Here is a 26,401-nt window from a genome sequence, read left to right on the forward strand (position 1 = left end):
CATCAACAACATCTGCCAGAGGAACTACGTGACGGTGGAGAACGGACGCAAGCTGAAGCCCACCAACCTGGGCATCGTGCTGGTGCACGGATACTACAAGATCGGTGAGTCTACGTCCAGAGGGACCTCCCGCGGGGGAACGTGCAGATGTTGGAATCAGACGGTCACCGTGTGGTCTTGTGTGCATGAGGCAGATGCTGAGCTGGTGCTGCCCACCATCCGCAGTGCTGTGGAGAAGCAGCTCAACCTGATCGCGCAGGGCAAGGCCAACTTCCAGCAGGTCCTGCAGCACACGCTCGACATCTTCAAGAGGAAGTTCCACTTCTTCGTGGACTCCATCACAGGTGCACCTTCGCCTGCAGCCTTCCCGAACAGCTGGAAGCGGCTTCGGCGAGGCTAGCATTGGTTTGTCCGTGTGTTGCAGGCATGGACGAGCTGATGGAGGTCTCCTTCTCCCCCATCGCTGCCACCGGGAAGCCGCTGTCTCGCTGCGGGAAGTGTCACCGCTTCATGAAGTACATCCAGGTAAGAGGATGCTAATTCGCTGCCTTCATCCATTTGCACATGTTAGCATCTCGGCTAACCCACGGCTATCACCCATTTACACATGTTAGCATCACAGCTAACTCACGGCTGTCACCCATTTACACATTTAGCATCACAGCTAACTCACGGCTATCATCCTTTTACAAATGTTAGCATCACAGTTGCTAACTTACTGATGTCACCCATTCAAGCTACAATTCAATCAATAAAGCATGAATCTGTTTCTGCTTCATTTTCAAATTGTATAAGTTTTTCTCATCATTTTTGTGTCTTTGCTGAAGTTGGATTCCTTGCGTAACTCTGATAGTTTGTACTTGTATGTAATGCAGTTATTACTGTTCCAGTTCCTTCTTTTATATTCAAACATTTTGGACCGCTACAGTTTCTTACCGAGAAGCTTCTGTGTGATCGTCATCGTGTGCTGTAAAGGCCTGTTTAGTGGCACTTTTTGTACTTTTAAATGAGCATTTGTTGTTCTTGCTCAACGTCGTTCGACCTTCAGAGTTCCTCCGACCCTCGTTCATTAGCATTTCCACCCGATGGCCGAAGCACTTTGGCGCTCATGAATGAATCATGATGCTCAGCTCGTCTCCCGCTCGTCAACACTGACGTGCGTCGTTGTGATTCCATGTGACTATTGTGTTGAAGAAAAAAAAAAACATGTGAACTGGTACAACCTCCATGTGATGAAGTCCTCGTAGGCTCGTCTTCAGGGGAGGAAGCCGAGGAGAAACATGCAAACAAGTCGGAGGTCAATCGTTTCTAGGTTGTGGACCAGTCAGTGTTTATGGGTCCTAAACAGTGTTTACTGGTAGTGGATGGTGTTTACTGGTAGTGGGTGATGTTTACAGGTCGTTGAACGGCGTTTATAGGTAGCCGATAGTGTTTAAGGGTAGTGGATGGTGCTTGGACAATGTTTAAGGGTAGTGGACGGTATTTATGGGTAGTGGACGATGTTTATGGATCGTGGATAGTGTTTACTGGTATTCAATGGAGTTTATAGGTCATGGATGGTGTTTACTGGTAGTGGATGGTGTTTACAGGTAGTGGATAGTGTTTACTGGTTGTGGATGGTGCTTGGACAATGTTTACGGGTCGTGGAAAGTGTTCATGGGTAGTCGATAGTGTTTAAGGGTAGTGGATGGTGTTTGGACAATGTTTAAGGGTAGTGGATGGTATTTATGGGTAGTGGACGATGTTCACGGATCGTGGACAGTGTTTACTGGTAGCGGATGGTGTTTGCGAGTCGTGGACGGTGCTTTTGGGTCATGAAGAGTGTTTAAGGGTTGTGGACATTGTTTAAGGGCAGCGTCTACGGGTCATTTGCAGGACGGTGTTTACACATCGTGTTTTGTGTCTGCAGGCCAAACCGAGCCGCCTCCACTGCTCGCACTGTGACGAGACCTACAGCCTCCCTCAGAACGGAGCCATCAAGCTGTACAAGGAGCTCCGCTGTCCGCTGGACGACTTCGAGCTGGTGCTGTGGACCTCCGGTTCCCGCGGAAAGAGCTACCCCCTCTGCCCCTACTGCTTCAGCAACCCCCCGTTCAGGGACATGAAGAAAGGTAACGCGGTACGCCCGCACGTCACGCATCGTCCCGTCGCCACAGCGCTGACCTGTGGTTTGCTCTCATTTCGTAGGGATGGGATGCAACGAGTGCACGCACCCTTCCTGTCAGCACTCTCTGAACTCTCTGGGCATCGGACAGTGTGTGGAGTGTGAGAGCGGGGTCCTGGTGCTGGACTCCACCTCGGGACCAAAGTGGAAGATGGCCTGTAACAAGTGTAACGTGGTGGTGCACTTCTTCGAACACGCACACAAAGTGCAGGTAAGATTGGCAAATTTCTTTATTTTCAAGATTTCTCAAGAACCAAACATCTGAAAAGTCACATTTTTAATCTGGTGGACTTTTTCCAATTCACAAAAAGTTAAATAATAATGATAAAATAACAATGTTGGGTGACTTTTATTAATTTTTTTGGTGTAAAACTGACCAAGTTCGATTCTCAACAAAATTAAGATGCATCGTTCATGATTTTGTTCAATCGAAGAAAATATGCAAATAAGTTCACTGAAGTGTAAGGCAAGAAGAGTTTACCCTATTTTCTTTACTATCGGTCACAGTTTTGTTGGATGAAAAGAAAGATCTACAGTTATAGACAGATGGATGAAGGGATTGGTGTGGACCTATATTATCAACGAATAGATCTCAATAGAGCTGGAGTTTTAGATAGAAAGATCTAAATCGCTTGATAGACACGCACATGAAGATAAATATAGAATAAATCAACTGGAAACACATCCATTCATGGGCTAGTTAAAAATATTGGAGGTTAACACATTAAAAGCTGTGTGTGTGTGTGTGTGTGTGTGTGTGTGCGTGTGCGTGTGCGTGTCCTTCAGGTGGCGTCGGAGAGCTGCGACGCCTGCGACGCCTCCCTGGTGGCGGTGGACTTCAACAAGACCCGCACCCCCCTGCCGGCCGGGGAGACGCAGCACACCGGCTGCGTCTTCTGCGACCCGGTCTTCCAGGACCTGGTGGAGCTCAAACACGCCACCATGAGGCACAGGGGCGCCGGCGCCAGGCGAGGAGGGCGGGGCCGGGGGAGGGGCCGGCGGGGAAACCCCAAAAAACCCAAAGACAAGATGGCCGCTTTGGCGGCTTACTTCGTGTAGTCTTAAAGTCACAATTCTGCTCGTTCCTTCGTTTCATCATTCTCAAGTAAAAAGTTTGAAACAAACTGTGTCTGTTTGTTTTGAATCTTCGAAAATAATTTGGAAATCAGAGGAAAGTCTGTGAACACGGTCCACTGAGGGAGCCATGAAGATGAACTGAAACTATCCGATGACGAGAAGAAGCCACTGAGAAACGTCAACTGAAGAACCGAAAATTTGTTGTCGTTATTGAAACTCAGGCTTTACAGCTACCAATCCTGAACTGTAGCAACAGTCGTGTGTAAGAAAAAACAATTGTGTAGCAGCTCCCTTCGTGACTATTTGTCTGTATTTTCAGCACTTGAAGCCAAAAACAAGACTTTTTCATCACAAATATCTTTGTGTTGACAACTCTTTGTACACCTTGGCAAACCTTATCACATGTACAAAGTTTAATACAGATAAGCAGATTTTTTATAATTTTTTTTAACAGATTTTAGAATCTATTTCCAGATTTTGAGAGGACATTTGCCGATTCCAGTCCACATCCATAAATTCTTTCACACAATGACAACTCTCACTTCGGACACACAGATTTTAATACAGGCAGAAACACATTGACAAATAGTTTTGCTCCAATAATTCCCCCATACAAGACAATCGATTCATTTTAGGGAGTCGAATCATAAAAACTGACTCTCCTGGTGCTTGTCACTTATAAACGTACCGCGTAAACAAGAACGTGATGACGTAGGGTACGCAGGCGCAGTAGCGTACAGGACTCCCCGTCCGCAGATCTCCAAAACACATGGAGCGGACACGCGGCAACTGCGAGTAACTCAGCGTGTGCGTGGCTTGCGTACTTGTCTGTGCGCGAGCGCCCGTGTGTGTGTGTGTCTTTGTGCGCCCACAGGGCGTGTTTCCTCCTCCAGTCTCCGCTCTGCGCTGCTAATCAAAGCTAAAGCTCCGTGTTCTCGGTAAGAACCGTCGCCGTGTCTGTGAGTCCAGAGCCGCTCTGCGTGCGTCTTCGTACCGCTTTGTCCACGTCCCGTGCACCGGAAACCAGCACTTTGCGTTTATTCCACATCTATTAAACACGTCTGTCAACCGGCGGCACGCAGCGCGCGTGCACCCGCGGGCAGCGCGAGCACGTTAGCATAGTTTGTCAAAACATCTCGCGCATCCTTCAGCCGTCACTTTTTTGGTTTAAAACTAACGCACGAACATTAAAAGTGCGTTTCCGAGCTGAAAACTCAACTGGGACTAACATTACAGTGGTTTTAGGTATGATCGTATTTTCTTTTTTATGTTTTAGATATTCATCACTGTAATATATCGCGATCTTATCGAAATGTGACAAATACAATGCTTATTTTTGTTCTTCATGATTCGATATTGTTTGTGTTTTTCATGTATAAAATTCTAGAGCATGAGTGAGGGATATAAACCAAATGATATCCTGCGATATTGTGCATATTGAGCTTATTTGCAATATATTGAGCAGGCCAACTTATTTTAGTCTGATTTTGTCCATCTGAGTAAACTTTAAAGGTAAACCCAGTTTACAATATTGCTATGCGACACATTACATCAAGCCTCGACACAACAGGACAGGTGTCAAGACAGATGTCCTTATGATTTGTATATGTATAAAAACTTACTAATAAGAAATAGGATTTTCCCACCTTGTATAATTCTGAGTTCCCAGTTGTTTGAGCACAGTGTTATATTTCCTGCCCCCTCAGTGAGTTTTTTTGTTTTTTTTACACGTGAACCTTCCTGATTTTTCTCGTAAATTCAAGTAATTCATGTTAACCGTCTTTCTCTTACACATATCTGTCAGTATTTGCATACTGGATCATTTTCAAAATGTTACCATCTGACAGTGAAACTTTTCTGAGACAAAAAATAAATAAATCTATGCTGGTTCCAGTCGACAGTCATCCTGGAAACAGGATTTTCTCCTGGTCTTCTTTGGTGTGTTCAAATCAGATGTTGAGACGAGTCATATAAACCCACTCTTTTTCGTGACACAAGTCATGAGACTCGATTCTTGTTAGTGGAACATTTTTCTTGGTGACAAGTTGTAACAACTGACTCTATTTAGTGAGACGTGAAATAAGAATCGATTCTTTTTTTTAGCAAGATGAGGCGAATAACTGACTCATTTTACAGCCACGAGACCCAACTCTTTTTAGTGACACTAGAAAACAACAACCAACTCTTTTTTCGTGAGAAAAGTCACGACGACTGACGTTTTTTTTTTTTAGTCAAACGAACCATAAGAGTCGACTGTCTATTGAGGCCATGATGAGAACTGACTCTTTTTGTGAAACGAGCCATAGGAACCAACTCTTTTTTGTTTTTGTTTTGTGAGATGAGCCAGAAGACCTGATTCTCCTAATAGATGGAGTCCATAGTTTTTGGGGGGAGTTATGTCTTGATCACGATTGCAGGTTACGTTTCAGGAAAATGTTTGTTTAGGCAGCGATCAGTGCGTTTGAAACCAGTTGCACTCGCGCAATAATTCAGCGACTCCCAGCTCCGCGGTTAAACAAAGAACCGAAACGCAACCGAGGTTGTCACTCGCGACCGAGGACTCGGCATCTCGGTTCCCCGACGTTGTGACCTTTCGGTAACTCTTGTTGTAACGTCGGCAGCGTTTCCTCCCTCCAGTGTGTCCGGGTGCAGCCTGCGGTCCTCAGGATGCAGCAGGACGAGGAGGAGGAGGCCCGCAGCTTCCTGCGACGCTTCCTGGAGGAGTTCCCTGCAGCCCCGGAGGACGGCGGCCCGCTGCCCGTCAGCCCACTGAGCCGCAGGGTCTCCCGGGACGAGCTGCAGGGGGAGAGCCTGGATCTGGGCCTCAGACTGCTGGCTGCCAGGTGGGTTTGACCCCAACGGTCTAAAAATCCCATTTAGACGCCTAATTATGATAAAGGAAATTGTTTGTAACATTTCAGTGACCGAGGATGAATAGTAATGTGTTTGTTTTTTTACACATAAAGACGGGTCGTCCCTTTGAAAAAGTAGGGGGAAGAAAAAACAAAAAAGCAGGATCTGACAAAAATCCTATGTTTTATAAAGGCACATAAAGCAGCTCCGCCTCCCCGCTAACACACCACAGTGCTGCACTGTGAAGTTCCTCTCCGTTAGTTCACTTTTATAATTATTAACAACATATTATTTCCCCATATTTTCATATGTAATAACTTGAGTGAATTTTGATCGAATGCTGATTGGATTTTTACACATTATACCAATATTATTTGCTAATCTTGACTTCAGGATATTCATATGCGGCTTCCAACCGAACTTTTCATCAAAACTAATTCCGAGGAATTTCTTTATGTACTCGTTTGATTTGTTTACCGTTGCAAGAATGGTAAACAAAGAGAAACAAAGCCAAGCTAATCTTGAGCTACTTTTTCAAACCATGTGTCTTTATGTATCAAAAAAATACATTACTATTCATCCTAGGTCACTGAAATGTCACAAATAATTCACTTATTATAATAAGGCGTCGAATTGGGATGACTCCTTACAAACACCTTGAGAACTCTCGTTCAGCTGTGAGAGTCGTCATAATACCTCATTAAAACAGGTCAAGTGGTCAGAGACATACTGGAATACAATTACAAATTTAAAAAAACCTGTAAGGTTACTTATGAGGTAGCTAGTTACTCTGTAAAGTTCCTGTGACAGTAGTGGTCACATAGCTGTATTATTTTAGCATTAGCATTAGCTGAGCCATCAGTGCTGTGTGGGTCAGTTTAATGATTCACTCATGAATAGGAGGAAGATGCTCTTGAATCCAAGTTATAGTGGAGGAAGCTGCTCTAGTTCAGGTTTTGGAAAGCAGTTTATTATTTTTTACCAGTTTCTTATGAAATACTTTAGAAATAATTTTACAGAATAATATTTGACGATAGTAAGTGTTGTAAACGTAGGAGCCGCTGCTTTGCGGTACACAGAATTACTAGTTCTTGGAGCGTTGAAAGATCCTTTATTGTCATTGCACAAAGTCTTCCGGTTGTTAGTGTTCGAGTTTGAAACCGGGATGTTGTTTTTTTTAACAACTGTTCATAAAGTTCAGCCTCATGAGTCCTGATGGTCACAAAACAGTCTGAAGAGCCGCTGCCTGCTGTTTACTCTTTCCGCCCGTCTGAGTGCATCCGCGCTCGTGCGGTCGCATTCCTCACATTCCTGACAGCTCGGCTCTTGTCCTTGATAAATCACTGCAGCCTCAAACTCAACCGGAGGTTTTGTGGAGCAGCAGCAGGTTTAGCAGAGTGGAGGCGCCACCAGCATTCGCAACAGCCGCAACGCATTTTTTAACACGTCCGCAGCTACGGCTGCATTTAGGTGGTTTGACGAAGCAGTTGCTGCCTTAGCATATCGGCTGCGTGCAGCCGGGTTTAGCTGAGCAGCATGAGCAGGTTTAGCTGAGCAGCATGAGCAGGTTTAGCTGAGCAGCAGTAGCGAGTTTGGGCCCTTTGGTCTTAGCATTGTGTGTGTGTGTGTGTGTGTGTGTGTGTGTGTGTGTGTGTGTGTGTGTGTGTGTGTGTGTGTGTGTGTGTGTGTGTGTGTGTGTGTGTGTGTGTGTGTGTGTGTATTTCCTGTCAGGAAGAGGTCACTTCCTGTCTGCACAAACACAATAGTTGCTCCTATTTCCTGTTTCCTCACTCATCTGTGATTGCTCAGAGTAACATTAATACTACTTATTTACTGTAGTAACTTCTTTTTAAAAAAAAATAGTAGTTACACTACTTGCTGCAGCTAAAACGTAACTAAAATGTGTGCGTGTTTCAGGGGAGCTCCCGCCGCCGTCGGCGCCCTCTTGTGTCAGGCAGCGTTCACTCGGCTGCTGCAGGACGACCTCTCACCTTTCCACTGCCAGCAGGAGGTCGCCGAGGGGGAGGAGCCTGTGGTTTGTGAGTCTCACACACACACACACACACACACACACACACACACACACACACACACACACACACACACACACACACACACACACACACACACACGCGCGTATTAGAGCTGAAATCCACATAAGTTCAGTGAGTCAGGTCATAAAATGGTGTAAAAAAATCTATTGTGACTTTCTCATCATTTCTCACAGCATTTAAAAACAAAGAACGGCCAAAAATGTTTTCATAAACTACTGTAAGCTCTTTTTAAGTCTGTAGATTTACATGAAATGTGAATAAATAAATGTATAAAAGTGAGCTTCTCAGTTAAATGAACCCAGGTGTCTTTGTCGCCCTCTTGTGGCTGAATGCAGAAGCATCTCAGCTGTTTTTTTATTTATTTTTTATTTTTATGGCACTTTTTATTGTTTTCCTGTGTTAAAAAGTGATCCGCTGTTTTTCCACGTGGCTGCTGGAGCTTTAGTCCGCGACCTTGTGTCAAAGGAGATTTCTGTCCGTCCCGTCAGTGCTGGAGTCGGACCCGGTCCAGCGTCTCTTCCTCGACAAGCTGATCGACGTGGCGAAGGCGTGGCACCGTCGCCTCCCGCCACTGCCCGCCTGCCCCCTCCCCCGCTGCTCGGTGCACGCCATTAAGAACACGAGGAGGAAGATGGAGGACAAGCACGTGATGCTGCCGGAGTTCAACCAGCTGTTTGGGAAGCAGGTAGCAGGAAGTCGCGACGGTCAAATGGAGCGGTTTCACGGGGCGTCATTTGGCCGTCACTAGCAGAAAGTCTTGGGTTGGTGGGGGAGGCGAAGGCGTCCCGGAGGGGGTTTTCCTGAGAGAGAACGTCTGTGGCTCTTGTGTGCTGCAGGACGGCGTGCCGCGGGCCTTCTACGCCGTGTTCGACGGCCACGGCGGCATGGACGCCGCCTCGTTCGGAGCCGCCCACCTCCACGTGGCGCTGAGTCGGCAGGAGACGCTGCAGAGCGACCCGGCCGCCGCCTTCAGGGACGCCTTCAGCCAGACCGACGAGCTGTTCAGAGCGAAAGCCAAGAGAGAGGTACTGCTGCGGTTTACTGAGGGCCCTGAACGCACCACGCGCTCCACTGACACACTGATGGGAAAAGTAGATAGATAGATAATTACTTTATTCATCCCAGAAGGGAAATTGTTTTCTTGCAGCAATCTGGTACATACGAATATTATAAAATACAATAGAATAAAAAATAAAAATATAAAAATATCTGGGTATAAGACATAAAGTAAAGCACAGAACGGAACACGGGCACTTAGAAATAAGCACGAGATAAAAGCAAGATAAATAAATAGATAATATAAGTATCAATGTGATTTAGTCCAGGTGGGTGATGATTGAGGCTCTGACAAATTTAAATTTGTCCCTCTCTTTCTGTCTCTCCATGTCTACCCCCCCCCCCCCCCCCCCCTGTAGCGTCTCCGTAGCGGCAGTACGGCCGTCGCGGTCCTGTTCCAGGGACAGGACTTGACAGTGTCCTGGCTCGGAGACTCTCAGGCTCTGCTGGTCCGAGGCGGTCTGGACGTCCCCCTGATGGAGCCCCACAAGCCGGAGCGGGAGGTGAGTGCGTGCAGCCGGCGCCCCCAGCTGGTCGGGCTGGTGTCCTGAGTGTCTCCTGAGTGTCTCCTGAGCGTCTCCGTGTCGTTGCAGGACGAGAAGCAGAGGATCGAGGACCTGGGCGGCTGTGTGACCTTCATGGGCTGCTGGAGGGTCAACGGGACGTACGCCGTGTCCAGAGCCATCGGTGAGAAACGTCCCGCTGCCGCCGTGTCCCCGGAGACACGCCTCCACCTCCCAACGCCGCAGAACCTTTATCACCCAATTCATTTATTCCAGTTTACTTACTTAACAAAAAAAAAAAAAATCCTGATATTCCGCTAAAATAAACTAACAAACGACAAAACGACTTCCAGAACAAAGTAGAAGAAATCATTTTAGTATTTACAGCTTTTTAAGTTTTTGTTTGTTTTGGTTTTTTAATTAGAGACCCCGTTTACACGACATTTTGAAAATGATGTAGTTAGCATGTTGGGCTCCTTTAAGCTTCACAAAATTATACGTAAATAAACATAGAATCTTATTATAAAAAGACTCGTATGTCTTTGCTGAAAAAGTCCAACAAAAATGGGAAAACTAATCAAAACCACAAGGAATGGGACAAAAATGCAAAAACTGTTTTAAATATGCTAAAATTACAACAATTTTTAAAACTGGGGGGAAAAAACCATGTAATTCTGCTTATAAATGAGCCCAACTGGTTAAAACAGAAAAAGTGTCAAAATCATCTCAAAAATACTGAAAAAGAACAATGAAACTGATCAATAGTTTCAGATAGTTTGCTGAATTGTAATTGAAAATTCCTAAATGCGCCGAGAGTACATATGAAACTTTAGAAGTTGTGTTCTCCTCAATTTAAGGTTGAACAAGTTTTGTGGCTTCAGTTAAATTTGATTTGGTGGTTATAAATCACCAAAAGCGTCTCTTTTGGTCATAAAGGTTGCGTAATTGCTCTAGAAACATTAACAATGGGAGAACAGAGACAGACGACCCGAGTTGGATCGTTGTTACGGTGAGTGTCAAAATAAAACTACCGAGTCCCAGGAGAACGTGGACTGAGAGTCACGACTCTGGAGGAAACCTTGTCGTTATTGTGACTCTTACTGAGCATGTGCAGAACAGCTGTTGTTCAGTGGTTTCAGTAAAGTCGCGTTTTGAAAGAGTTACGTGTACGTAAACGGGGCCTAAAGCTCCACATGTGAGGCGTTGAGCTGCAGCTCTTGATGATGCCTCCTCCGTGCCCCAGGCGACTTCGACCAGAAGCCCTACGTGTCGTCGGAGGCCGACTGCGCCACGCTGCGGCTGCAGGGCGACGAGGACTACCTGCTGCTGGCCTGCGACGGCTTCTTCGACGCCGTCAAACCCTGCGAGGTCCCGGACCTGGTTCTGACGGCGCTGCGCCCGACCCCGGACCCAGATGGAGTCGGGGACGCCGCCGCGGGGCCGCCGGACGTCGCCACGGGAGCCGGCGTGGCTCAGCGGCTGGTCGCTCACGCCAAGGCGGCCGGCTCCAGTGACAACATCACCGTGATGCTGGTGTTCCTGAAACCACCGGAGCAGCTGCTGCAGTCCCACGGTGCCACCGCGCCGCCGGACTCCCAGGATGCACTGCAGCAGTGAGGAGGAGGAGGAGGAGGAGGAGACACCAGTGTGCCAAGCTACTGCCTGACTCAGCATTTCTCTACCTGTCCACAGGTGCTCCTTTAAAGTGTTTCTGTGTGCGTGTGCGTGTGCGTGTGCGTGTGCGTGTGCGTGTGTGTGTGTGTGTGTGTGTGTGTGTGTCCAATGTCAGTATTTCCTCTCTCCGTATAGTTATTATTTTGTTTTCTTTAAAACCCCCCAAACCACTTCTAATTTAAGTATTTTTAATGAATGAATTTGTTCTTTATCATGTGACCTCGTGGAGAAAAGTGTCAGTATTTCTTAAAGCTGCATGCACACACACACACGCGCGTGCGAACACACACACGCACGTGCACGCGCTTCAAACTAAAAAATTTTTTAATCAATTTACCAAAAACTAAAAAGTTTTTAAAATGTTTAGATTTTGAGAAACTTTTTGTCTTTTGACTTTTGCATTGAAACTCTTTAATTGTCCTGTTTAAAAAAAAAACCAAAAAAAACAACAACAAACAAATTTCAGTATTTTCCTCCGAGTTAAATCTCTGTGAGGAGGCGGAGCTTCAGGCTGCAGCCAATGGAATGGTTTGAAATTCCAAGCCCCGCCTTATCTGTTGTGCAACGTCGGGGACACGCCCCCTCTGGGGTTTTAATCTCGCGACTAAAGAGTTGATCGAGAAAAGAACATAATTAACGTATCCGATTGGTCAAAAGTTGTGAGAAAAACAAAGAAATGAACTGAAAATTTGACATCAAACTAAAGAACGTGAGTAAAATGTGTTGAATAATCGAAGTTTAGAGCCACAGATGGAAATGTAATGATGAAAATGGTGAAACTTCTCAACGTTAACAATTATCACTACGTATCAATTTAACACTGGATTGGTGAGGCTAACCAGTTACTTTTGATTAACAGTAAAGTAACTACCTGGTTTAAAGAGTACTTATTATAGTTACTCACACAGCATAACAACCGATGTTTTACAAAGGTAAATATTGGTATTAACCCTTTAAAATCTTCTGGTTTTGATGCATTTAAATAGAAAAATGTGACAGAAACGTTTCAAGACGTTTCTAGAAGTCTGTTCAGAAGCGTTAAACTAAATGTGGGGATGCATCAATACCTGCCTTTTTTAAAAGGCAGAGTACAAGTAGTAATTTTCAGCCACTTGCCGGTACCGAGTACTGATACCAGTACTTATTAAATACCATAAAGCATAATGCACCTCCGCACACTTCTACATTACCAATAATGGTGTCGGTATCAGTGCATCCCTGAAAAAAACAACAAAAAAGACAAAATTTCCCCATTTAAAAAATGCTAAATTAAGGATAACAAGAAATTAAATGATTGAGGTATTTTTCCTGTGGCGTGGATCACTGCGTCTCGTACTGCACAGCCACCATCGGATGTTTTATTTGTGGAAAAGGATCAAACAGTGTTTTCTTCTGCAGCTGCTTTTATTTAAACGTCTAATTCCACTTTTAACGACGCGTTTGTGTTTGAATGATGTTGAAAAGGTCTTAACCGTCAGTCTCCGAGGCGAAACTGTAGCTGGAGTCGTGTGGCTCCCATGATGCTTTGCGGTTTAATAAACGTGTTGACATGGTTTCCATCACTTTGGTTGTTATTGGTACAGCTTCTCCACTAGAGGACGCAATTTCTATTGGATTAGTGTATAAAGCTACATTATCGTTATAATAGTCACACGTCTATCATTGTAATGTTCATAGTAACTGAAGTTACATCAGTTAATATGAACAAATCTCTTGCAATGACTTCAACTGACTCAAGTAACAAAAAAAAAAAGCACATCTGAATATAAAAATAATCAGATTACAAGTGTCAGTGCAGTTTTTTTTTTTTTTTTTTAAATTGCCATTTAATCCACAGAGGTTAAACAGAGCAGTTGGGTTGTGATCACATGTTTTATTTATTCAAACTGAAAACTTTTCACATTACAAACCCTGTGTGGTCGAATCGCTGTGCTTCTGAACCGGAGGCGGAAAAAACCACAAGAACCAGAAAAACTCCAAACTGAAAAGTGGATTTTTGTTTTTTTCCGGTTCAATCTGAGCTACACGTGCCTTCAATTTGGGATAAAAACACATTTTAGAAATGGAAAACTGCACCACAGCTCGTTTTGTTATAGGTTCACAAAAAAAAAAGAAATCGAAGCACAGAAGCGTCTCGTACACTTTAAATCAACATTCACTGTCTTGAATTTATCAAACACCTTTTAGAAATTCAAAGATTTAATCTGAAATATAATTTATTCCCTCACGCCTGCAGAAAATGTCAAAACTAGGATTTATTTCAGTTTTTGTCACGGGTCATTTTCATTTCTTGGACTCAGGACAAAGGGGGCGTGTCCTAAATCTGCAGCCAATAGAAACGTTGGATTTTTCTTATCCTGTGTTTTTATTTTTTTTTTATTCTTTCATACAAAGATGTTTAGTTTTCACACCACTTTCACCTTTTTTTCAAGTTTTTTTATTTTTATTTTTTTATTCACCTGTCTCTTAATTGCAGTCTTTATTGATTTGACCTTTTAAAATCCTTGTTTTCTGATTTTGAACTGAACTATCTGGGAATCGGATTGTTGTACGACTGCAGTCGTCACAATGAGAAGAACGACTCAAAGTGCATCACTTTTTGTTTTTTCCAGCCTGGAAGCTCAAAGACAAGAACTTAAAAAAATCATGTTTTTATAAGATGTGGCGCTTCATGATCTAATTGCAGCGGAGGATCCTGGTCCTGAGTGGGTGTTTGGGGGGGGGGGGTGTCAAAGGTCAAAGGTCAAAGGTCACGCCCTCCGGACCCTCACAGCTCGTCGTGCCGCTGCAGCAGCTCGGAGCCCGGCCGGATGAAGACGCCCTCCATGGCGCGCCACCAGTTGTGCTGGTTGGGGGCGCTCATGCCGTGCACCTCGCGCTGCCCGCGGATGGGGTGTCCGTACTGCTCGCCCGTCACGCTCAGGAAGACGTCGGTGCCCACGTGCTTGAAGCGCACGGCGTCGTCGCGCTCCCAGTGCACGCTGTCGCACTGCACCGTCCACACGTCCAGGTCGTCGCCCTCGCCGTGCTCCCCGAAGGCGCTGACCTCCTGGGGGGGATAAAATAATCAGATGCATTATAAAAACTGAAATATAATACAAACTACGAGGGATTTTTAACTTTGACAACAAAATTAAAGGGGAATAAAAAAAAAAAAATCAAAGTACAATGAAAAAAATAATACATTTGGGGAAAAATAAACACTACGATGAAAAAGTACAATCTGAATGTTTTATAAAATTTTACAAAATTTATAATAGTTAATTTTACATAAATTGTAGTGCAATTTTAACATTAAAAAACAAATATTTTAATAAAATGAACGAAAATTGAAACAACTAAAACTAAATCTTTATGTATTTTGCTGAAGTGGAAATTGATATTTCATTTAGTAAATTCTGCTCCCCCCTCAAAAAAAAAAAAAAATGAACAGTGATCTTAAAAATCAACCTTTTTTTGGTTTTATATCTTTTTTTTGGCTCATTCTTTAGGTTTGGATATGTGTAATCTGGATAATCTCAGAGAGGAAAACTTTTTTTTCCATTTAAAAAGTTAAAATCTGATTGTTTCTGGGCATAAACAAAAGGGGGGAATAAAGGCTGATGTCCAGCATTTTTTTTAGCTAAATTATTCTTCTCAAACTTTTACATTCTAACAGATGAAGGAAACTGTGTGTGTGTGTGTGTGTGTGTGTGTGTGTGTGTGTGTGTGTGTGTGTGTGTGTGTGTGTGTGTGTGTGTGTGTGTGTGTGTGTGTGTGTGTGTGTGTGTGTGTGTGTGTGTGTGTGTGTGTGTGTGTGTGTGTGTGTGTGTGTGTACCTGGTTGTTGGACAGCGGGGAGCTGAAGTGGTGTGTGTGCAGGTTGCGTCCCGTCTTCATGTGTGTGATCCGGACCGCCTCGCCGCACTTGACGGCCACGCCGCGCTGACACGGACGGTTCGGCTTACCGCGGATCTGCCAGTAACTGTTGGCGTCGTCTGCGTTCTCCACGCCGGTAACGGACTGCTGCCCGCTGCCTACACACACACACACACACACACACACACACACACACACACACACACACACACACACACACACACACACACACACACACACACACACACGTCAAACTGGTCCTCAATGACATGCGAGTGTTTACCTTTCACGTCCAGGTCGGAATCCGAGCTTCGAGAATCAGATCTGTCAAGTCGCTTGTGTTTTCCATTTGGGGGAAAGTTTTATGTTTCCATGGCAACGTTTTGAAACTGATGTACACTTCATGTTGGGCCACTAATTGGTGCTGTGTACAGTATATGCAGAGAAACAAACCTTAACAACGGGAGAACACAGACACTCGTATAGACAGACGGCCAAAGTGGATTGTTATTATGGTGAGTGTCAAAATAAAACTCCCAAGTCCCAGGAGAATATGTACTAGGAGTCATGACACTCTGGAGACAAACATTTTTGTTATTGTCCATCTACTAAGCATGTGCAGAACAACTATTTATCACAGCCGTGGTGCACATGAGCATTAGCAGCTATATAGAAAAGTTGCATTTTCCCGTATTTGATTGCATGTGTGTGTGTGTAGTTTCATCTCAACAACAAATAGCATCCCCGAGTTGCCTGGCATGCCTATAACATCATTGTCAGAGTTTGTCGTTCAAACATGCCGTGTAAACGTAAAACTTTTCTGAAACGAAAAGGTCAAACAATGCGTTTTCACGTGCAAAGCTGTGGTGTGAAGCCTTGGAGCAACACAGGAAGAAGGAGGATGCAGAAACTTTACACTTAGACCTTTAATAACTTGTAACTATCCCAAAGCATGAAACTGATAAAGAACTACCAGATCGACTCAGAGGAGGATGAATCTGTGCCTTAAATGTCAATAATGTGGTGTTAATTCAGTTCAGAGCTTAAAGCTGTTGGTGGACCCCCTGCATTGAAATATTTTACTTCTTTATAACAAATCCTGAGCTTACAAATAAAAAAAATATGCTCTGATATAAACACTAAATACGCTGATACATATTTAATCTCGGGGTGAAAGTGCGGCCAAACTACGTTGACGAAAATGGCGTTTTTATCTTCAACTGCAAGGGGAAAGAAATTAAAACCATTAGTGATCGTTTCAAGTATTTTACATATTTGTAATAACTTGTCTCAAACATCGGCAATAAAGAAAGAGGGCAAATAGGATCAGTTCGGTTTTAATCTTGAACTGAAGCGGTAGTTTTCACCGGCTGTTCTCAACACCCTCCATTGCAGGAAGCTGCGGATGTGACTGGACATGAGGGATTAAAATACAGATTTATGGGCAGAAATAAGATATTAGACTCTTATTCTTACATGCCGAATGGCGGATAAGAACTCGTTAAGTCTCCCCGTGGATGATGAATTCGCTCCAATATTAGAAATTAAAAAATAAGAGCGAAACGCTATAAAATGTGAGGTTTTTCAAGGGAGTTTGCCACGCGGGCGCTTGTAAGGGAGCAGGTGGGAAGAGGAGGGACACCCGTGGGGTTTGGGGGCGACGCTGCGGCTCTAAAGTGTCCGGGTGTTGGATCAGAGAGCCGGACTGTGTGTGTGTGAAGTGTCCGGGTGTGAGAAGGACTCACCTGAGCCGTATTTGACATCGTGTGAGTGAAGGCGGACGTTGTGACGGGTGTTGAGGAGTTTAACCAGCGAGCCGCACGTCACGTAGCTGAGCTCCGTCTCCCGGGCTTCACAGCCAGCCGCGAGGAGGATGAGGAGGAGGAGGAGCAGAGGGAGCAGCCGCAGCATCGACCTCCGGACCGAACACGTCGTCTCCATCATCTCCGGCGCTATCTCAGCTCATTACACCGGCGGAGTAGACGCGACCGGCCGCTCATACACAAGCGTCCCAATGCTACGCCGCTCCGGACCAATCAGAGCCTGACAAGTCCGAAACGCGAAGCCAATGGCGGCTCCTGATTGGTCAGATAGCGATTACGTCAAAATCATATTCTCTTCTGTTCGCTTCTATCCTATTATGTTGCATTCTCACTTATCGGACATTTTATTCTTTCCAAGTTGTATTAGATGCAACTCTCGAGCAGGCCTGAAGGAATTAGGAATCAAATAAAAAATATGTGCATATGTTGAAAACGTTCACAATGCAATGAGAGCGCACCTGAACGCATCATCAGCGTGCTTGAATGCACCGTTTACGTTCCGGTACGTACTGAGTGTACCTGAACGCACCATAAACAGTCCAGATTGCAATAATATTGGACTTATATTATGTATTATCTTCTTCCATTTAGTGTTTCATATTTTTAACCATATTTGTAACCATATTTCACCAATATGAGTGAGGAAAATATGTAATTATAACAACTCCAGTAAAACAAGTACAGTTATATTTAAAACAAAATGCAAAACCTCGAAGAGTGGAAATTATACCATTATCAATTATCAATCTTCTCCCATAATATCTTAAAAAAAGATTTGTGTTCTATTGCTTTTTTATCGTGAGATACAATACAGGATATCTTTCTGTCATGTGGATATCAAAAATTATAAATCTCTTTGTAAACAATATTACATTTCTGTGTCCCTACTTTATTTGTTTACCATCAAGCTTTAATGTGTAAATACAAATACCACTTGAAGCATTTTGGGTTTTGCCCAACCAGCCCAATTCCGGTCAAAGAAATCAGGAATCAGAATGCGAAATGAGAATTAATTTTCCTCTGAGTTCCTCTGAGTCCTGCTGCGATGAGGAAACTGACAGCGGAAGCGCTTTGAGGCCAAGAGCGCAAGTGAATGCACACACTTAATTTTTTCTTTTCCTTCACAAACCCTAAATGCACCAGAACATACTCAAATGTACGTGGACGACTTGTTCAGTAGGCTGGAAAACTGACCCTCACTGTTTTTCTTTATTCTACTATTGTCTTTTGTTTTATTTTTGATATTGCTTTACTTATAGATTTGATCTGGTTAGTGTTGACGTTATGGATGCAAGCTGTCTTAATCCTTGCAAATAGTTTTTTTTTAATTATATTTGAAAAAATATATATATTAATGCATATGAACGTACATACCACATGAACACACCGTGACGCACCGTACCGTGAGCCGAGTGTGCGTGCACCTGAACACACCTTGATGCAATTTGATGCACTTGAATGCACCATGACACATCTGAACACCTGAGAGAGTACCTGTCCGCTGTTTGCGCATCTGAACTCACCTTTGGTGCACTATAATGCACCTGAACGCACCGTGATGCACCATGATTTACGTGGGCTGACTGGGTGCATGTGAAAGTACCGTGATGCACCTGAATGCACCATCATGCCCCGCGAGGGCACCCAACTTCCTAGTGAGAGCGCTTGGACACACCTTGATGGACCTGAAATCACCATTACGCATATGAAGGCACTGGGACGCACTATTTCTCTCTCTCTTTTCCCCCCCTATCAAACAATAATGTACATTCAGAACACAGGTATCCTGAACGCACCGCAGCGCACCTGAGCGCAATTGAATGCACCTTTGCGCGCTGCGGCGGCGACGCGAGCCGGTCAGACCGGACAGGTGAGTTCGCGGCTCTCAGGTAACCTGTGGGCGGCGAGCGGCTGCTGGGCCGTCCGGCGGAGCGTGGGTCGGTGGGAGGAGGACTCGGGCAGAAAGAGGTTGACAGGCGGAGGAAACGCGGAGACACTTCAGCAGGTGAGTCCAGACAAATATTCGCTCGCATTTCTCTCACAGTGACGGGAAAAAAACTGCGCAGATTTCATAGAGAAGAAACAAAACTCACGAGGCAGCTTTCAAAAGTTTTTTTTTAATATATATATTTTTATTGACTTCATTATATGGTGGAGAGTTTTAGGTCAGGTGACTTGGAGCCACCTGATTACCAGTAGACTGTTTACAGTCAAAGAAACTCATTGACTTGGTTTAAAACACGTAAACGTGTTTTTATGTCCCGAAGCTCCACGAGAGTTCAGAACAGACTTCATGACAAGCAACTGGTTTCAGTGGAGAGGAACATACAGTTTGATTTGTTCACCTTTGTGTTAGTGCAAAGTTCCAAAAGAGGAAGTTTACAATTACCCGAACACCTTAAAAAAACAAAACAAAAAAAACTACAATTTTAAAATCGTTTTAATGATATGAAGACGTATTCATACAAATGCATCGCCACAGACTAGATTGATTTTAAACTGTGGGATCAAATCAGAGTGTAAAACTCAAGAATAACAAGCAAGCCTCACACAGAAAGGACACACCTGCACTCAAACCTGAGACTTTCCCACTGTGAGACATTAGTGCTATAACCACTACACACAGCACAGTTCTGTAATATAAGTAATAACAAGTTGCAATAAAGACACTCGTCATTCTGGACTGACTCTAAAACTGACATTAAGAAACAACCACCCACAGATTTAACAAACAATCAGACGAACAGAAGCATGACACTTGAGGGCTAATAATGCAAAAGAATCATTTAAAACAACCAAAACTGACAGAAAATGCTCTTAATAATGCATCTATGAAACAAAAAAAGAAAATCTAACAATTAATCAATGAAAACAAAATAACCAACATGAGAGGTCACTCAAAGTTCAGACAGTTTTTTTTTCTATCTCCTCATGTGCATACTGTATGAACAGTGATTTATCTGGACTGCACAAGCATTAGTCTACTTATATTGGCACAAAATAAATATTTATGACACTCAATAATATTCTTTATTGTGGGTTGAAAAAAATCTATTAAAATTGGCAAAAAGACTGGAGGAAAGAAAATATGATAATGGTAAATAAGAAAAAAAAAGTGCAAGACAAAGAAGGAGAATCATGTATTTATGTTTATTGCCATAAATTGATATATATCTATATATTTTTTTTCAATTTCTGAGGCTAATTTGCTGTTGTAATGGCCCTTCCTTATTCTGCACTGTTATTTCACTTTTTTTATTCTATATTTGTGTATTTATCCACATTTTAAAGTATCCATACATTTCAGCTTTTACAGGTTTTATGAAAAGATGTTTCAGGAAACCTTGATGTACTTGTGCCTCTTTGCAGGAAAAGAAAGGGGAAACGTTAAAATGTGTGGGTTTTTTTTGTTTTTGTTTTTTTTAATAATAGATGAATATGTTGTGATTTTACTGGTCCGGCCCACCTCAGATCAAATTGCATGACGAAACCAGCAGATGTGTGCGTGATCCTTGTCGTGTGGTTCTTCCCAGTTCGCAGAGAGTCCTGGTCTCCATGTCTTCAGGAGCAGCTGGTTCCGTCTCCAGGTTCGACCGGGTCAGGGAGTTCCCGCTCTATGACCAGGTCCCTGCGGGCTCCCTGGGGCGGGGCTCGGACTTCTTCCCGCCTCCGCCTCCGCCCAACCTGCAGGGAACGCGGCCGGCCGTCAGCATGGACCCCCTCCCTCCTCCCCCCCTGCCCCAGAATCCGGCCGTTGGGCTCGAGTCCTTCTACCCCCCCAGCGATGACGAGCCGGTGGAGCCCGACACCGACGCCATGGACATCAAACCGGTCCGCCGCTTCATCCCGGACTCCGTCAAGAACTTCTTCCGTGGCAACAGCGGCAACCGTGGCAGCAATGGTTGGTCCGCCCCGTCTTCTCAGTCCCCCGCCCCCTCGTCCACGAAGGGCGCCGTCACGGGGGGGATCCCCTGCTCGCCCCCTCACTCCGCCCCTCCGTCCCCGTCCCTACCTGGCTCGTATCGGGATCCTTACGGCGGCTCCGGGGGAAGCTACACCTCCCGAAAGGAGCGAGACGCCCTGCTGCTGGGCGCCGACGCCCTGGACTCGGCCTCCGCCGTGCCCACCAACCTGTCCACGCAGACGTACCAGGAGAAGGTGGAGGAGTACCACCAGCGCTACGACTACATGAAGTCGTGGGCGGGGCTTCTGAGGATCCTGGGCGGCGCGCAGCTGCTGCTCGGCGGCGCCGTGTTCGCCTGCGTCTGCGCCTACGTCCACAAGGACAACGAGTGGTTCAACATGTACGGGTACTCCCAGCCGCAGATGTTCGGAGGACTGGGTGGAGGTGTGAGCAGCTACTCCGGGCCCAAGACGCCCTTCGTGCTGGTGGTGGCCGGCGTGGCGTGGATAGTGACCGTCATCCTGGTGGTTCTCGGCATGACCCTCTACTACAGAGCCATCCTGCTGGACTCGTCCTGGTGGCCCCTGACCGAGTGCTCCATCAACCTGGTGCTGGCTCTGCTGTACGTGTCAGCGGGGGTGGTCTACGTCAGGGACACCAATCGGGGGGGCCTCTGCAACACGCCGGTCTTCAATAACGGGGTGAACGGCGCCTTTTGCCGCACCGAAGCCGGCCAGACGGCGGCCATCGTCTTCATCTTCATCAACATGGTGCTGTACTTCATCAGCGCGGGAGTTTGTTTGAAGCTGTGGAGGCACGAGGCGGCCCGGTTGAGGAGGGAGGGGCTCGCATACGAGGTCTGACCCCCCCCACCCCCCCCCCCCCCACACACACACACACACAGCACAGAGCCAGGTTACCAGGGTAACACCCTCTGTTCTGCTTCTCACATTTGTAGAACGGCTGTGAACGATTTCATCTTGAAGCGTGTCGATTTCTGACAGAAAATCACTCCCACTGTAACAATATAGATATTTTCTCTAATATGTAGAAATTAAAGTACCAAATTGAGCACACAACACACATACCGTTGCGTAACATAACGGCGTAACATACTAATTTGGCGGACTACTGTAATGAAAAAAAAACTGTTCCTGTTCGCTGTAATATTAGCTCCTGTCCCACTTAAATAAACATGTGGTCCAACACACAGTGGTGACACCTAGTGGCCAACATATTTTCCAAGGAATGAAGAGATGTTTCTTTACATTTTCAAAATGGCCTTTACAATGTAATCTGGTCAAATACTGTGTTTCTATATTGACTCGTCAATCATTCCAGTTCTATCCAATCATAGTGAAATGAGAATATATCTGTTTTTAACTGTATTACTTGAACAGTACAGTTCAAGTACTTCTTAGATTTTAGTAAATCTTTTAATTTGGCAAACTGGATTCACTCCCCTCTGAATTCACATCTCTGCATTATTGGTTGGATGCTTATGGCATATTGCTCTAAAATTCCAAATATTTGGAGCCATGTAGTCACATTTAATATTTTCATGTTTCTGTTGAGGTTTTTTCATGTTTCAGATCAGCAGTTATTTTCTTCTGTGTCAATATGAAACTAAAAACTCTTGTTCTCCCCCCCATCTCAACCAACCCAGATGAAAACCGTTGAATCGTCGGTTCCATTGTCTATGGTAAGTAACCAGACTGCAGGTGGTCTAGGTAAAGATCCCTGGTGAAGTTATAGACCCCTGGTCTAGTTAAAGGCCCCCAGTCGAAGTAACGACCCCTGGTCTAGGGAAAAACCCTTGGTCAAGTTAAAGACCATTGGTTTCTTGGTTTAGTAAAGACCCCCTACTCAAGCTAAAAAACCCTGGTCGAGAGAAAGACCGTTGTTCTCGTTAAAGGCTATTGGTTTCTTGGTTTAGTAAAGACCTCTCAAGCTGAAGACCCCTGATCTGGAGAAAGACTTGTACAGGATCGTACAGTCAGTTGTGGCTCCCTGTACAGCAGGCGTTCCCAACCACCGGGCCACAGACAGTACCGATCCATTATGCCAAAATGTTGCGGACCCAGTGCTCAATAGGACTCTGAGTGAATGTGATTGTTCTGTAGGACTCAGACTGGTAACGTCCATTGAACTCTTTGTTGCCCACAGTTGGGTCCGGCTTCCAGGATCTCAGACCCGACTCCTCCCCCCACCCTGCAGCCCGACATCATGGACGCCGCCGCCCACCGGGTCGGCGGCTCTATGATGACGCTGGAACCGGAGATACTGCGAGGTCACATCCCGGCTGGACACATCCCCAAACCTGTTGTCATTGCGGACTACGTGGCGTGAGTACCGTCACCTCGTGTGGTTATTTCATGATTATACAGTATATTCATATACACACACAGAGCAGAGTTAAGTACCCCCGTGTCCTGCGTCCATAGGAAGTACCCCAGCATCCGCACAGATGAGGAGAAGGACCGATACAAGGCCGTGTTCAACGACCAGTACGCAGAGTACAAGGAGTTGCACGCCGAGGTTCAGGCCATGGCCGCGAAGTTCGAGGAGATGGATGAGATGATGCGGAACCTTCCTGCACGACCTTCCAGTCAGATGGTACCAGCCTCTATTTATTGAGAAGAATACGTTTTAAATCAAGCTACACCGCCACTTTTAACCATTTAGCTACTGAGTACTATTGTGAAGCGAGTGACTCTGTTATCAACATCTGCCAACCCGACATCGAGCTAACATCCAGATTATAGAGCGTCTTCTTCCCACTAACTGATGTATCTTCAGTTGAATTTAACAAGTAATCAGTCATTAAACTGCCACACAGTGTCGACAGCTCAGCTAATGCTAATTCTACATCAACACACCTATGTTGGCATTATTGACGCTGGACATACTTGGAAAAAATGCACATAAAGAACTACTTTTCCAAGTAGTTACTTTACAAGTCACTGCTGTTATGAATTGAGTAACTCCTTTACGTCATAAACCAGTAGCAGTAATCTCCTCGTTAGCACAACTGCAGCTAACACTTTGCACACTGTGTTTCAGGAGAAAGAGCGGATCGGTAACATTTTGGTGGAATATCAGAGGAAGAAAGCTGTAAGTATTCATTCTAAAATTACATTCATTGTTTATCTATCTCATGAAATACTTTGTATTTAAATGATAGCTTCTTGTTTTATCTATTTTACAACGTTTGTCTATATTTCATTGCAAAAACAACCAACAGCACCGACTGGTGGCCTGGCATGCTAACTACATCGTTTTCAAAACGTTGCTGTGTTAACATGAAACGAAACTGAAACTAAAAAAACACAAAAACAATGTGTTTTCACCTTTATAGCTGGACCAAACATTTTTGTTCTGATTGTCAAATCGCCATATAATAACCATAAACTCTTTTATGCCCAAAAGCACTTCAGCATCTTGTGGGTTTTTTTTTGTTTGTTTACTTACTCGCTGAGTCATCGTAGCTCAAGTGTTCAGAGAGACAGTGGACGTTTTATACGCGTCTCATTATTGCATCAACCGAAGTGAGGAAGATGATCGGAATGATTGCCTGAAAGTGTTGAGTCACCTCTGATGAATGGAGGCACGTCGTCATCAAGCCGCGGGAATTATTTCACAGCTTCTGGATATTTCTATTGGTACATTTCAGAGAACGAAACTTGCTCATTGTAAAGATATGTGGCGGAGGATCGGCTGAGATTAAACAACCACGTCAGACCTTTACTAATCTCACAAATGGTTACATTATTCTATTATTACTCCTTTGCTATTATTATTTTATTAAAGCTTTATTAATATTAGCATCCTTGAATTTATCAGTTCCCCAGTGGTGATTAAAGCTAAAACATTTCCAAAACTTTATATTGTGTTAACTTTTTCCTTTCAGGACCCCACATATCTGGAGAAAAGAGAGAGGTGTGAGTACCTGAAGAACAAACTGTCCCACATCAAGCAAAAGATTCACGAGTACAACAAGAGCACCGACTGGAACGACGGCTAAAAAGCTAACGGCTAACAGCCAACATGAATTCCTGTGTCTTGGAAACATGAGTCCCGTGTTTATCTGGTCCTGATGGGAAAACAAAAAGCGATCATCAGATCTGACTGTAAATATGTTGGTGAACTGCCAAAGCAACAGTCTTGTGTCACATTGATGTCTGTACGCCGATGACACCATGTTGTTTAGCTGTTTAATTCTGCTGCCAGGGCTCGTGTTCACCTCGCTTTCTCATCAAAAGAGACAAAAGCAGCTTTTTATTTACATTTTTTTGAAAATGTTTTATACATGGCAACCTACCTATAATTCTAATGCACACTTTTACAAAAAGAACACACACTGACAATGTATGCAGGCCGGCTAAAGCAGAAATCATCCTGACCCGCGCGATGAAACAGTCTACTTTATATAAGTGTATATATGTACATTCAGTATATTCCGACGCCTTAGGAGAAAGAAAATATATCTTAGAGGATGTTTTTAATTTATGATTTTTAGATTGAAGCTGAATTACCGAATAAAAGTATCGCCTTTGTCGCGTTTTGTTTTCTTGTCTTGCCCGGTGTCGTCTCCTGTCTTGTTCTCTTGCATTACGTCTCGTCTGTGTTGTATCTTGGCATTTTTTTCTTTCAGCAAACCCTATATGTTTCTCTTGATTGTCACCCTGATATCAGTCATGTCACGGTGGTAAATTTATGCTTGAAGATGATTTATTTGTTAGGCAGACTGGACTTTTTTTTTTTTTTTTTTTTTTCCTTCTCTGACTCGGCCATTATTGTACTTTTTTTGCCGTTGATAGAACTGTTAAGCTGTGTATTTACGTCTCATTGTGAACAAGTTGTAAAATATGTCACACTGGGACTCCAGTAGAAAATGTTTGTTTTTGTTTTTTTACCCATTTGTTGTTTTTTTATTTCCATTGTTTGACTTTTACAGTTATTTTTTTTAATGTTTTTTTATGGTTTGAAAAATGAAATGAAAAACTTTTCTATACAAACTGATGGTGTCTGTTGTTTTGTGTCTTTGGATTTTTGATTTTAATTGAAGGACATTTACGAGACAATTTTGAAGCACCATTATGAGTTGAAGTGTTTTTTGTTATGCATGCGGCAGATTTGGGAGTGTTGTCTGGTTTGTTATCTGGTCTCCTTGTGTCTTTTCTCCTTTCTGTCTCTGTGTTTGCATCTTTTCTTCTTTTGGTTCTGTCTCTTGTGATCTTGTCTTTTTGTCTTATGTCCACATCATGCTTATATTTCACCATTTCTTGTCCTGTCCCATGGGTATCTTATGTCCTCTAACATTTCCTGGTGTTGTTGGTTTCATCATTTATTTACTTGTTTTGTCATGTTTTGTAAATAATTTCATCTTGCTGTTGTGTCTTTCCTTGTCCTTCCTCTTCTCAGTCTGTCTCTGAG

General features: G+C 44.2%; 4 protein-coding genes across 5 annotated transcripts in view; 3 read left to right on the forward strand and 1 right to left on the reverse strand.

Moving 5' to 3' along the window:
- The window catches only part of top3b (DNA topoisomerase III beta), a gene marked incomplete at its 3' end in the record, with an annotated part of 10,417 nt that extends 7,194 nt beyond the window's left edge, over nt 1-3,223 (forward strand). Inside the window, exons 13-18 of the mRNA XM_080498782.1 lie at nt 1-104; nt 195-344; nt 425-525; nt 1,910-2,111; nt 2,188-2,375; nt 2,951-3,223. The exon at nt 1-104 is cut by the window's left edge and continues 25 nt beyond it. Of these exons, the coding sequence (XP_080354908.1) occupies nt 1-104; nt 195-344; nt 425-525; nt 1,910-2,111; nt 2,188-2,375; nt 2,951-3,223 (1,018 nt within the window). The remainder of the gene's footprint in view (nt 105-194; nt 345-424; nt 526-1,909; nt 2,112-2,187; nt 2,376-2,950) is intronic.
- An 876-nt stretch (nt 3,224-4,099) lies between these two features.
- On the forward strand, nt 4,100-12,937 carry ppm1f (protein phosphatase, Mg2+/Mn2+ dependent, 1F). Of its 2 annotated transcripts, none has more exons than XM_080499626.1 (8): nt 4,100-4,179; nt 5,879-6,084; nt 8,012-8,133; nt 8,637-8,833; nt 8,985-9,173; nt 9,564-9,707; nt 9,798-9,891; nt 10,951-12,937. In XM_080499626.1, the coding sequence occupies exons 2-8, from the start codon at nt 5,909-5,911 to the stop codon at nt 11,322-11,324; spliced, it is 1,296 nt and encodes a 431-aa protein (XP_080355752.1). In that variant the 5' UTR covers nt 4,100-4,179; nt 5,879-5,908; the 3' UTR covers nt 11,325-12,937. The 2 variants fall into 2 exon arrangements, with proteins under 2 accessions (XP_080355752.1, XP_080355751.1); XM_080499625.1 differs by having other exon boundaries at nt 4,127-4,179; nt 5,863-6,084.
- An 806-nt stretch (nt 12,938-13,743) lies between these two features.
- sdf2l1 (stromal cell-derived factor 2-like 1) lies at nt 13,744-17,246 on the reverse strand. Its single transcript, XM_080499872.1, has 3 exons — nt 16,984-17,246; nt 15,200-15,396; nt 13,744-14,430 (listed from the first exon to the last, which is right to left on the reverse strand). The coding sequence occupies exons 1-3, from the start codon at nt 17,180-17,182 to the stop codon at nt 14,149-14,151; spliced, it is 678 nt and encodes a 225-aa protein (XP_080355998.1). The 5' UTR covers nt 17,183-17,246; the 3' UTR covers nt 13,744-14,148.
- Nucleotides 17,247-19,043: 1,797 nt separating this feature from the next.
- marveld2b (MARVEL domain containing 2b) lies at nt 19,044-25,791 on the forward strand. Its single transcript, XM_080499469.1, has 7 exons — nt 19,044-19,066; nt 20,595-21,822; nt 22,632-22,667; nt 23,132-23,310; nt 23,410-23,581; nt 24,029-24,079; nt 24,876-25,791. Exons 2-7 carry the CDS (start codon nt 20,617-20,619, stop codon nt 24,987-24,989), a joined length of 1,758 nt encoding a protein of 585 aa, XP_080355595.1. The 5' UTR covers nt 19,044-19,066; nt 20,595-20,616; the 3' UTR covers nt 24,990-25,791.
- Nucleotides 25,792-26,401: the final 610 nt, after the last annotated feature.

The sequence above is a fragment of the Blennius ocellaris genome (assembly GCF_963422515.1).
Source record: "Blennius ocellaris genome assembly, chromosome: 7".
NCBI lineage: Eukaryota > Metazoa > Chordata > Actinopteri > Blenniiformes > Blenniidae > Blennius > Blennius ocellaris.